Raw genomic sequence first — 11,159 nt, 5'->3', positions numbered from 1 at the left:
ATTCCATTCTACAGCTAGGGCAGGTTCTTTCATATTCCTTTTTTTTTTTTTTTTTTGCCAGTCCTGGGGCTTGAACTCACTGTCCCTGAGTTTTGCAGCTAACACTCTACCACTTGCACCACAGCACCACTTCTGGCTTTTTCTGTGTATGTGGTACTGAGGAATCAAATCCAGGGCTTCATGCATGCTAGGCAAGCACTCTACCACTAAGCCACATTCCCAGTGCCTTCTTTCACATTCTTTTTTTTTGGGGGGGGGGGTCCGGTTGCAGGGCCTGAACTCTGGGCCTGGGCGCTGTCCCTCAGCTCTTCAGCTCAAGGCTAGTGCTCTACCACTTGAGCCACAGCGCCACTTCTGGCTTTTTTCTTTATGCTTATGTGGTGCTGAGGAATCGAACCCAGGGCCTCATGCATGTAAGGCAAGCGCTCTACCACTGAGCCACCTTCCCAGCCCTTCTTTCACATTCTTTTTTTTTTCTTTCACATTCTTAGGGCTAGTTTTCCCCATCCCACATCAACACCCCAAATTCTCATTTCTTTGCCATTCCATTGCAAACAGCCATGTGTATGACCTTACATAATTTAACTTCTCTAGGTTACTATCATCACACTGTTTTATTTCTCTGGTACTGGGTATCAAACCCAGGGCATAATTCATGCTAGGCACTTGGCCGCTGAATTACGTTACCAGTCCCGCACTTCTGATGCAAAGTGTGGGACAAGATCCTCTCATGGGCTTTCCTGCTGTAGCTTTCCCAAGCAACCATTATTCCAATGCCTCCACAGACTCTCTCAACCTTCCCCACACAAGACTAGTACCACAAGACTGTTTCCTGTCTGTCCCTATCTTGTCTTCAGAGACCACAATCCATATTTTCAACTCACAGGCAAAATTTTCAAATCATCAGTACACTATGTGTCACTGAAACAATCAAGGAAACGTCCTAGGTAGAAGGGAACAAAACCACACTCAAATGACAAGAAGAGAACTTTCAATTCTTAACTGCCATGAATGTTTTAAACCAGTCTATAGCACACATGGCATCTATAGTCATAAGCTCGGTTCAAATACTGGCTAGTCCCTTAGCCAGTTTTGAACAAGTTAACGTTTTAAGTTTCAAGTTTCCTTGCCCATGCAAAACCAGGTATGGTGGGATAATATCCCAAAAGGTTGTTGAGGATTAAATGAGTAGTGAGCCAGGCTATGGCGGCTCACACATGATTCTAGCTACTCAGAAGGCTGAGATCTGAGAATGGTGGTTCAAAACCAGCCAAGGCAGGAAATTCCTTGAGACTCTTATCTCTATCAGAATACTAACTGGAAGTGATACTGTGGTCAAAGTGGTAAAGTGTTAGTCTTGAGCCAAAGAGCTCAGGGACAGTGCCCAGGCCCCGAGTTCAAGCCCCAGGAAGACCAAAGCAAAAACAAACAAAAAGCAGAGGTTATACAAAGTACCCAAAACATTAGAACCCAGAATGCGAAAGTTCAACTGTAAAAATCAGCCAAGATTGTTTTAAGATTCCTTAATTTGCATACCTTTCCTAAGTAAAGTTTACACTGCCATCTTCCCTTTTTTCCTTATCAGACTCATGTGCCTAACCCAAATACAGGAATCAGATAAAAGAACCTGAGGAAAGGGATGAAGACTTTCTTTCAGTTCTGTGGAACAAACCAGACAACACCAGTTCAAAGAGATAATTTCCCATTGCTAACTTTATGTTCTAGAATTTGAAGTGAGAAGTAATTACACCTCAGGAAAAAAAAAAATCCCAGTACCCTTAGAGAGGGCCAGCTGATCTACTCTGCCCCATAAAGTCCTATGTATCTGGTTGGGCCAAGAAAAGTGTAGGAACCTTTAGCTTGAGCCGACCCTCAGTTCTGTCACCCAGCTGAAGTGATGAGATGCCTCTGGCCTTCTGTGTTACCATCTAAGGGAGGTAAGATTCAGGCCTGGCATTAGTTCGTGTCCCCCAGTTATTAATTTTTGGGGCCAAGTACAAAATCTTTGGGTGGTCCACCACCACCAGTACCCTGTCTGTCTGCTGTGGGTGAGCCAGAGAGGGGCTGCATCCCTAGCACAGAGCCAGCCTCTGGATCAGGTTTGCTGCGTTTGGCTAGATCCTCATTGTGAGCCTTGCGGATGTGGCGGTAGAGGTCCCCTGATTGTGTGTAGCTGCGCAGGCAGTAGCGGCACTCGTAGGGTCGTTCACGTGTGTGAACAGTAGCATGTCGCCGTAGCGTATAAGAGCATGAGAAGGTCTTTCCACATGTCTTGCAGGTGGGAACATCATCAGTAAAAACCCCAAAGGTTCCTGGGGCTGCTTCATACTCAGAAGGTGGGTAAAGTGGCTCATGCAAGGCTGGAGGTGCAGGAAGGGGTGAGGTCACCAGTCCTCGATGATACTGCCCTGGACCTGGCAGCAGGTGGTAGGACAGATGAGGGTCTGGAGGCAGGAAGTGGTCAGCTGGCCCCACCTCATCTAGTCCTGCTGCCCCTGCCTCCTCAAAAGTCTCTGGTTGGGAGGGCTGTCCCCCATACATTCCGCCTCCCGGTGGGAACAGTCCCTCAGGACCCTGAGACTGCTCCTCTGACACATCAGTCTCCTCATCGGAGATCACAATAGCTTCTACCTTCACCTGGACAAGTTCAGCTTCAGCTGGGGCTGGAGCCTGGGATGGAACTGGGGCTGAGACTGAGGCTGGAGCTGAAACTGGGGCCGATGCTGGGGGATAGAAGCCTTGTAATGGTCCTCCAGTTTCCCTTGCTTCCACCACCCTCAAACTCTCAGAACCAACATCCAATGGAGTCAGAGGCTCCACTGAAACTGCAGGGAGGCCAGAAGAAAAGTAGTTTGCAGAAATGGTCTCTGTAGAGCTGCTAGGGCTGGCCAGAGAAACAGAGACATCAGTCACGGGTGGAGGAGGTGCTCGAAGATGTGGTGAGTCAACCTCCATGCTAGGCTGTGTAGTGTCAGCCCCACCAGGCATTGGTGGCTCATCTGTAGGACGGACAACAGGCAAGGGAGCAGGACTTTTCCATTCCTCTTTGCCCCAATGGCCTGAGGGCTCAGCAGATGCCAGTGAATGCTGGGAGCCACGGGAAGTGCTAGACAAAAACTCCAAACTTAGGGGCTGTGAGTTGGTTTCCTCCTCCTTCTTAGTACTATCTGCCTCTGCCAAGGCCCGAGCTTGCAGGCGCTGCTTACACACTTTGACGATGTCATTCATGTGTAAGTAGCTGGCAGCTGCCAGCACATCCTCCAGAGGGGTGTCCCCCCTCAGGGCCAGCTGGCCAGCATACATAAAGTCGAGAAGTAGCCCAAAGGCTGGAGCTGTAACAATCTCGTTGTGAATACACACTAGATCCCTCTTGTCTAGTTCCCGCTCCTTGTAGAAAAGCTGGAAGAATGGGCTACAGGAGGCCAGCACAGCCCGATGGGCCAAGAACTGGGTGCTACCCACCATCACGGTGCAGTCACAAAGAAAACCCTGAGACCGCTGCTCCCGGAGGCTCTGCAACAGCTGCTGACTGTGTTCTGGGAACTCCATAGCACCCCAAGAAGGGAAGGGCGCCCAAGAGATGTCCCCACCAGTGGCTCCCTGGGAAGAGAGGACAGGAAGTTAAGGGCAGGTAACTCCTCCAGCAACCCTAACATTGGCCTTGAACTATGGCTAGCCACCCCATGCCCCACCCCGCCCCCCAAGACGCCTGCTTTAGTTACTACCCCTTTTTTGCTTAGGTCACACCCAAAAGGTATCCTATTAGCCCCGCCCCTCGACTTAACCTTACCAGAAGGCCCCGCCCCGTCCCATCAACGCCCCGCCCCCGGAAGTCCCGCCCCCTGACTAGTCTCTGCTTCCTTGATGCCCACCCTGTATCTTCTAGAGGTTTACCAACTAGGACTCTCGCTCCCAAGCTTTCCCGGACGATGCCACCACGCCCCACTCCGAGAACTCCCTGAGCCTCCCCCTCTCGCATTCCAGGGACTAAAGACTCCCAGTACGGGAAGTAGCAGAGAAAGCTGATCCCTCACCCACCACCGAGCGGCCACCAGGCGAGCTCCGCCCCTTCCCACCTTCTCAGTCTTAATTGGCTCAAATTTTCCTTCTCTAGTCATAGATTGGTTTGCTGTCCAGTGTCCCGCCCCACTATTACTGGCATTTCCAAATGGTTATGAGCAGCCGTCGCTCAGTCAGCGCGGCATTGGATTGGCTGTCACTCCCGTCCAAAACATTTCCCCTTCGTCCCGCCTTCTTTGCGTCAGAGCCCTCAGGATTGGCTGAATTTCGCTTCTACCTGAGGCTGTAGGCAAGAGAGGCTGTAGGCAAAAGAGGCTGGAAATTTGCGACTGCGCAGTGCTGTACAGGAGTGACCCGAGGGTCTCCTGTCCCCAGTCCCCCCCAACCACCCGGCTGCAGGTGACTGGAAGGAGAAGCAATAGTGTGGGCCCCTCGAAGCCAGAGGCCTACACCAGGCTCTGCCAAAACTATGGGCAGTGCTGGGCGCCAGGAGCAATCCTAGCTACTCAGGAGCCTGAGATCTGAGGATGGCCATTTGAAGCCAGCCCGGGCAGAAAAGTGCCCCGTGAGACTTCCTATTAACTGTTCAAGAACTGAAATGCCGCTGTGGCTCAATGATAGAGCACTAACCTTAAAAGGGGCTCAAGGACAGTGTTCAGACTCTGACTTCAAGCCCCACGACCAACCAAAAAAAAAATAAAAACCCAAACAACAACAAACCACGACCACATTTTTAGAGAGGATAAACGAGTCTATTACTAGCCGCCTGAAAGAAGTTCAGATCCCTGGGGAGGGGAGATTGGGGAAGAGGGAGGGGGTTCTACCAGCTAGTTACACCCCAAATAGGCATTATTTAGATATCTACTTTTGACCAGGTGGTCAATTCCTTTCTAGTTGTGCACAAATCATGACATCCTGTTACTACTCCTGCATTGTTATTATAAGAAATGCCAAATGGACTTCCAGCTATCAATCCAGATGGCCCCACAAAGTCTGTCCCCAACCCACATTACAGCAACAGTCCCACCAGGCCACATTTTCACAACTGGGTGGGGGCCACATTCTCACAACTAGATGCTGGAAAGTGTCTTCACCTGGAGAATAACTTTTCTACTTCATTCTCCCCTCTATACATAACTCAATTCACTGAGATATAAACACTACTGTTGCTGTTGACAAGTGGCTCACATATAAAAGAATGGGCTACACATGAGGAGGAGGAATAGAATAATTTCACTGAATGGGTTCCAATTAAAAAGACTTTCATACCAATTTGATGCCTGACTAATTGTTATAAAACCAACTTGCTTCCCCAAGTGCTGTGCACAGTCCTCCTTGTACCTAGCACAAGGCCATGCCAGATTTGAAGGGAAACTCCAGCCAGGGGAGTTGAGCAGAGTGTAGAGGTCTGTGCTGGTCAGCTCCAATCCCCACAGGCTCAGGTCAATGGTGCCGTCACAATGGCAGCAGTCCCCATAATAAAAGGGCAACAGTTCCAAGCTAGGATGATCCCTATGCCCACAAGGCCAGTATAATCAAGTTCTTTTGGGGCACCATGAGGTGGAGACCTTCTTCCCCTCCATATACTAGGACCGGTGGCAGTATTACTACTAAATCTCAGAGAGGCCTTTTAGGAAAGACACATCAATACATAATTTTAGGCCATTCATACTTGCAAAACAGATTTTCTCAAGGGCAATATTTCCTGGGTGTTCTCCAGGGTAAGAACTGGCCCTGTGGAATTTCCAGATTTCCCATACCCTAAGGAGAACGGCAATCAGGAGCCTAGCCCCATGTAATAAGGAGGTCTGGACTGAAGACAAAGTCAGTAGTTTTGTGCTACATCTGGCATAGATTGAATGACCACTCCAAAAGTGACCTGTAGTAAACCAAACAGGTCCACCTTAGCAAAGGCTGGTTTTATATTAGGGCCCTGGGAGCTCAGGGAGTGGTTGGAAAGGGTGGTGAGCAAAACCGATCTTGAAAGTCAGCCAAGAGCTCCAAAGAAGATAGAAACAGAGTATGTTGATTAAAATGACTTGTAGGGGCTGGGAAGGTGGCTCAGTGGTAGAGCTGCCTTGCATGCCTGAGGCCCTGGGTTCAATTCCTCAGCACCACATAAGCAAAAAGAAAAAAGCCGGAAGTGGCGCTGTGGCTCAAGTGGTAGAGTGCTAGCCTTGAGCTGAAGAGCTGAGGGACAGCACCCAGGCCCAGAGTTCAGGCCCCACGACTGGACCCCCCCCAAAAAAAAAATGACTTGTAGCCAGGAACTGGTGGCTCACCTCTGTAATCCTAGCTACTCAGGAGTCTGAGATCCGAGGATTCAAGTTCGAAGCCAGCCAAGGCCAAAAAGTCCCTATGAGACTTTTATTGTCAATTGAGCATTAAAATAAATAAATTAGTATTGGGGCTGAGAATGTGACTCTGAAGTGGAGTGTTTGCCTAGCATGCATGAAGCCCTGGGTTCAGTTCCTCAGTACTGAATAGACAGAAAAAGCCCAGTGGTAGAGTGCTAGCCTTGAGCAAAAGAAGCTCAAAGAGCTGGGCGCCGGTGACTTATACCTGTAATCCTAGCTATTCAGGAAGCTGAGATCTGAAGATCACGGTTCAAAGCCATCCTGGGAAGGAACAACCCCTAATACTCCTTTCCGGGATGGCTCAGTGGTAGAGTGTTTGCCTTGCACGCATGAGGCCCTGGGTTTGATTCCTCAGCACCACAGAAGCAGAAAATGCTGGAAGTGGTGCTGGGGCTCAAGTGGTAGAGTGCTCCCCTTAAAGTGAAGAGCTCAGGGTTCAAGCCCCACAAAAGAAGGAGGAGGAGGAGGAGGAGGAGGAGGAGGAGGAAGATGAGGAAGCAATAGCTCACAAACCCCAGGACTGATGAAAACAAAACAAAACACCAAAAAAAAACCCAAAAATCAGTAGGTGGCTCAAAACAGTAGAGAGCTCGCCTTGAACAAAAGAGCTCAAGGACAGGGCCCAGGCTCTGCGTTTAAGCAAAAAAGTAACAGGTATCTTTTTTTTTTTTTTTTGTGAGCAGTATTTATGAAAAGCACCCTTCCAAGTGTGACCTTCTGTAGTAACTTGAGACTAGGGAGTGCTCAGAAAGGGACAGACTGCCATTATAGTAACTTTACAGTTAATCTATAAAAGATAGACTTCAGTGGACAACTAATCTTTAAATGATAGGAGCAGGAAGGAACAAGGAGAACTTTCTGAGAACTGGATCTTGATGAGTAAGGGGGTGGGGTGAGGGGGACTTATGTGCGGGAAAGAAGAGACAACCTACAAATGGGCTCTAATGAGCCAGGCACTGGTGCCTGTAATCCTGGCTACTCAGGAGGCTGAGATCTGAGGATCATGGTTCAAGCCAGCCCAAGCAAGAAGATCCTTGAGACCCTTATCTCCAACTAACCACCAGAAAATTGGAAGCGGCCCTGTGGCTCAAGTGGTAGAGCACTAGCCTTGAGCTGAAGAGCTGAGGGACAGCGCCTAGGCCCAGAGTTCAAGACCAACACAAAACAAAACAAAACAAAAAACTCTAATGAGAAATCTAAATCCATGGGCTGGGAAGGTGGCTCAGTGGTAAGAGTGCTTGTCTTGCATGCATGAGGCCCTGGGCTCGATTCCTCAGAACCACATAAACAGGAAAAGCCAGAAGTAGTGCTCAAGTAGCAGAGCGCTAGCCTTGAGCTGAAGAGCTAAGGGACAGTGCTGAGGCCCAGAGTTCAGGCCCATGACCTACAAAAAGTATAAAGTCTGCACAGGGACACCTCCCGCCCTTTTGGCTCCCAGTATCTCTTACCAAGGTAACTGGCAGACCTGGAAGCAGTCACCTTCCCCTCCTACTAGGTCACATCCTGGGCCACCTGTGGTCACATGCCTCCCAGGGTCCCAGACCCTGAGGTCACATCCAGATCCAGTGTGGTCACACCTTTCCCCCACCTGACCACACCTCTTCCTGTCCCTGGCCTACATAAGTCCTGGCCCAGAGGTGGGTCACCCCTCTCCCCCCCCCCCTTTCCTTTTCAGCCATGCTTCTCCACCATGCATGAGGGGGAAGGGGAGCAGCAGTTCGGTAAATTAATTTATTTTCCTGCCTGAATAGTGCATGGTGTTCTCTTCATCGGCTACCTAATGAAACCTATTTAATATACCTTACAAAAAGAAAAAAAACAACTAAATCCATGCTACTAAACAGAGCTTCTGTAGCAGACCTCTGTACAGAACCTGTCTGGGCTATGGTTTTTGTGCTTGTTTCCAAAAGTTATGTTCTGTGGACCTAAATGGCTCAATGTCATCTCCAGGCATATCATCTTCCCTGACCATGAATGCATTCACCAACCCAGAAGCTTCTGAACTTATCATTTATTGGTGTTTATGGAGGTCCCATTGCACAGAGAGGTTTGATGACTGGCCAGTGATGAAATTAATATACATATATAGCCAGTCTTGGGGCTTGAACTCGGCCTGAGGGCTGTCACTGAGCTTCTTTTTGCTCAAGGCCAGCTTTCAACCACTTGAGCCACAATGTCACTTCAAGCTTTTTCTGTTTATGTGGTGCTGAGGAATTGAACCCAGGGCTTCATGCATGGTAGGCAAGCATTCTACCACTACGCCAAGTTGCCAATCCCTGAGGATCATAGTTTGAAGCCAGCCTGAACAGAAAAGTCCATGGGGGAGGGGGGGCTGGGAATGTAGCTTAGTGGTAGAGTTCTTGCCTAGCATACATGATGCCCTGGGTTCTATTCCTCAGTACCACCTAAACAGGAAATAAAGCCAGAAGTGGCGCTGTGTGTCAAGTGGTAGAGCCTTGAGTAAAAACAGCCTAGGGACAGTGCCCAGGCACTGAGTTCAGCCCCAGGAGTGGAAAAGAAAGAAAGAAAAGTCCATGGGATTCCATCTCCAAAATAACCAGCAAAAAGTTAGTCTGTTTGGTTCATGTCTGAAATACTAGCTACTCAGGAGGCTGAGATCTGGGGATTGCAGTTCAAAGCCAGTCTGGGCAGAAAGGTCACGTTGAGACTCTTTATCTCCAATAAAGAGTCCAATAAGGGTGCTAGCCTTGAGCATGAACGGCTCAGAGTCAGCGCCCAGGCCGAATTCAGGCCGAGTTCAAGCCCCACAATCGACAAAAAAAAAAGCCCATCAGGACCTGACTTATGGAACTGTAACCCCTCGGTACATCATCTTCATCATAACAACTTAAAAAAATTAAAAAGCGCCAGTCTTTAAGCGCGGCTCCAGTGGCTGACCGCATGAGGACATGAGTTACAGGCCCCGCACTAGTAAAGAGGAAAGTGAGTCATCCATCTATGCAGATGGGTAGCTGGGCTTCCGGTAGGTGGGGTTGGAGGGCGGAACTTCAGAAGTGCCCGCCTCCCCAAGCCGGGTCTAGGATAGCGAAGACCAATCAGATTTGCGGAGGGGCCCCGGAAGTGGGGTTGGCACGGCTGCGTGTGCTTCCGGCCGAGGCCGGGAGGCTGCTGCGTCCACTGCGCGCTCCGTAGTCCAGCCTCCGCCGGGAGGATGTTTTACCACGTGAGCCGGGCGCGGTGTGGGAGGGCGGGGGCTGCGAAGCGGTTCGTCCAAGCGAGTGACACTTTTCTGCCGATCATGGGGCTTGAACTTAGGACCTGGCAACCGTCCCTGAGGGTTTCTTGGCTCAAGGCTGGCACTCTACCACTTGAGCCACAGCTGCACTTCCGGCTCTTTGGTGGTTAATTGGAGATAGGAGTCTCAGGGACTTGCCTACCCAGCCTGGCTTTGAACCTCAGTCCTCATATTTCAGCCTCCTGAGTAGCTATGATCACAGGAGTGGGTTACGGGCGCCTAGGCGAGGGCCACTTCTTTACCGGATCCTTGGCCGGGCCTCACCTGGCCTCCATCCCTGTTCTCTGCAGATCTCCCTGGAGCACGAGATCCTGCTGCATCCGCGGTACTTCGGCCCTAACTTGCTCAACACGGTGAAGCAAAAGCTATTCACCGAAGTGGAGGGGACGTGCACCGGGAAGTGAGTGTTCCTCCCCTCCTGTCACGGAGATGCGCTCGTCGTTCCCTCTCTCCCTCCTCCGGCGTCCCAGCCAGCTAGTTTCTTCCCACTTTGTGATGCTATGCCTTGGTGCCCTCTGCAAAGTTGATAACAAGACGTTCTTCCCTTTGCTGATAATTGCACACTTCATTTATTCCACAATCATTGTGGTGTTGTTGTGAGACAGGGTCTTGCTATGTAGCCCAGGCTGTTTATCAAACTTTCAGATCCTGTCTGGTGCTGGTGGCTTATGCCTGTAATCAATCACTATTGGAAGCCAACCCTGGCAAGAAAGTCTAAAAGTCTTCTAAAAGTCTGAACTAGCAAAGAGCCAGAAGTGGAGCTGTGGCTCAAGTGGTAAAGTGATAGCCTTGTGTGAAAAAGCTCAGGGACAGGGCCTGGGAAGGTGGCTCAGTGGTAGAGTGCTTGCCTCGTATTATTGAGGTCCTGGGTCCGATTCCTCAGCACCACATAAGAAGAAAAAGCCAGAAGTGGTGCTGTGGCTCAAGCGGTAGAGTGCTTGCTTTGAGCTGAAGAGCTGAGGGACAGCGCCCAGGCCCAGAGTTCGGGCCCCATGGCCGACAAAAAGAAAGCTCAGGGACAGCACCAGGCCTTGAATTTAAGCCTTATTACTAAAAAGCTCAGGGACAGCACCAGGCCTTGAATTTAAGCCTTATTACTAAAAAGCTCAGGGACAGCACCAGGCCTTGAATTTAAGCCTTATTACTGACACACACACACACACACACACACACACATGTACGTCAGCCCTCTAGCACTTGGAGACTCCTTAGTTGCTCAATGTTGCTTGCTTTAGTTTTGCTGGGCCTGAACCCCAGGATCTTGTACATGCTGGGAAGAACTCTCTGAGCTACGATCCCCATCCCTTTGTCTAATCATTGTTCCTATGTCTGTGCTCTGTGATTTTGTTTTGCTTATCTTCTATAGTCAAGGGTCTTTACAGAACACATATGAGCTTTGAATGACCTAAGTATTTCAGCCTCTAGCCTCAGAGTAACACCAGACCGGGTGTTTCTTTTTTCTCTTTTTTGCCAGTCCTGGGGCTTGAACTCAGCCTGGGCTCTGTCCCTGAGCTTTTTTTTTTTTT

The 11,159-nt window shown here is 49.7% G+C and overlaps 2 protein-coding genes across 2 annotated transcripts in view; one reads left to right on the top strand and one right to left on the bottom strand.

Annotated features, from left to right (window-relative positions):
* Nucleotides 1-1,695: 1,695 nt before the first annotated feature.
* On the bottom strand, nucleotides 1,696-4,012 carry Zbtb3 (zinc finger and BTB domain containing 3). The gene is made up of 2 exons (XM_013029094.1): nucleotides 3,895-4,012; nucleotides 1,696-3,600 (listed from the first exon to the last, which is right to left on the bottom strand). The coding sequence occupies exon 2, from the start codon at nucleotides 3,547-3,549 to the stop codon at nucleotides 1,978-1,980; it is 1,572 nt and encodes a 523-aa protein (XP_012884548.1). The 5' UTR covers nucleotides 3,550-3,600; nucleotides 3,895-4,012; the 3' UTR covers nucleotides 1,696-1,977.
* Nucleotides 4,013-9,459: 5,447 nt separating this feature from the next.
* The window catches only part of Polr2g (polymerase (RNA) II (DNA directed) polypeptide G), a 4,378-nt gene continuing 2,678 nt past the window's right edge, over nucleotides 9,460-11,159 (top strand). Inside the window, exons 1-3 of the mRNA XM_013028974.1 lie at nucleotides 9,460-9,561; nucleotides 9,924-10,033; nucleotides 10,279-10,288. Of these exons, the coding sequence (XP_012884428.1) occupies nucleotides 9,550-9,561; nucleotides 9,924-10,033; nucleotides 10,279-10,288 (132 nt within the window). The 5' untranslated portion in view covers nucleotides 9,460-9,549. The remainder of the gene's footprint in view (nucleotides 9,562-9,923; nucleotides 10,034-10,278; nucleotides 10,289-11,159) is intronic.

Source organism: Dipodomys ordii, unplaced genomic scaffold, assembly GCF_000151885.1.
Source record: "Dipodomys ordii isolate 6190 unplaced genomic scaffold, Dord_2.0 Scaffold117, whole genome shotgun sequence".
Classification (NCBI taxonomy): domain Eukaryota; kingdom Metazoa; phylum Chordata; class Mammalia; order Rodentia; family Heteromyidae; genus Dipodomys; species Dipodomys ordii.
Note: the sequence above shows the minus strand (reverse complement) of the source record. Positions and strands in the feature narration are given on the sequence as shown.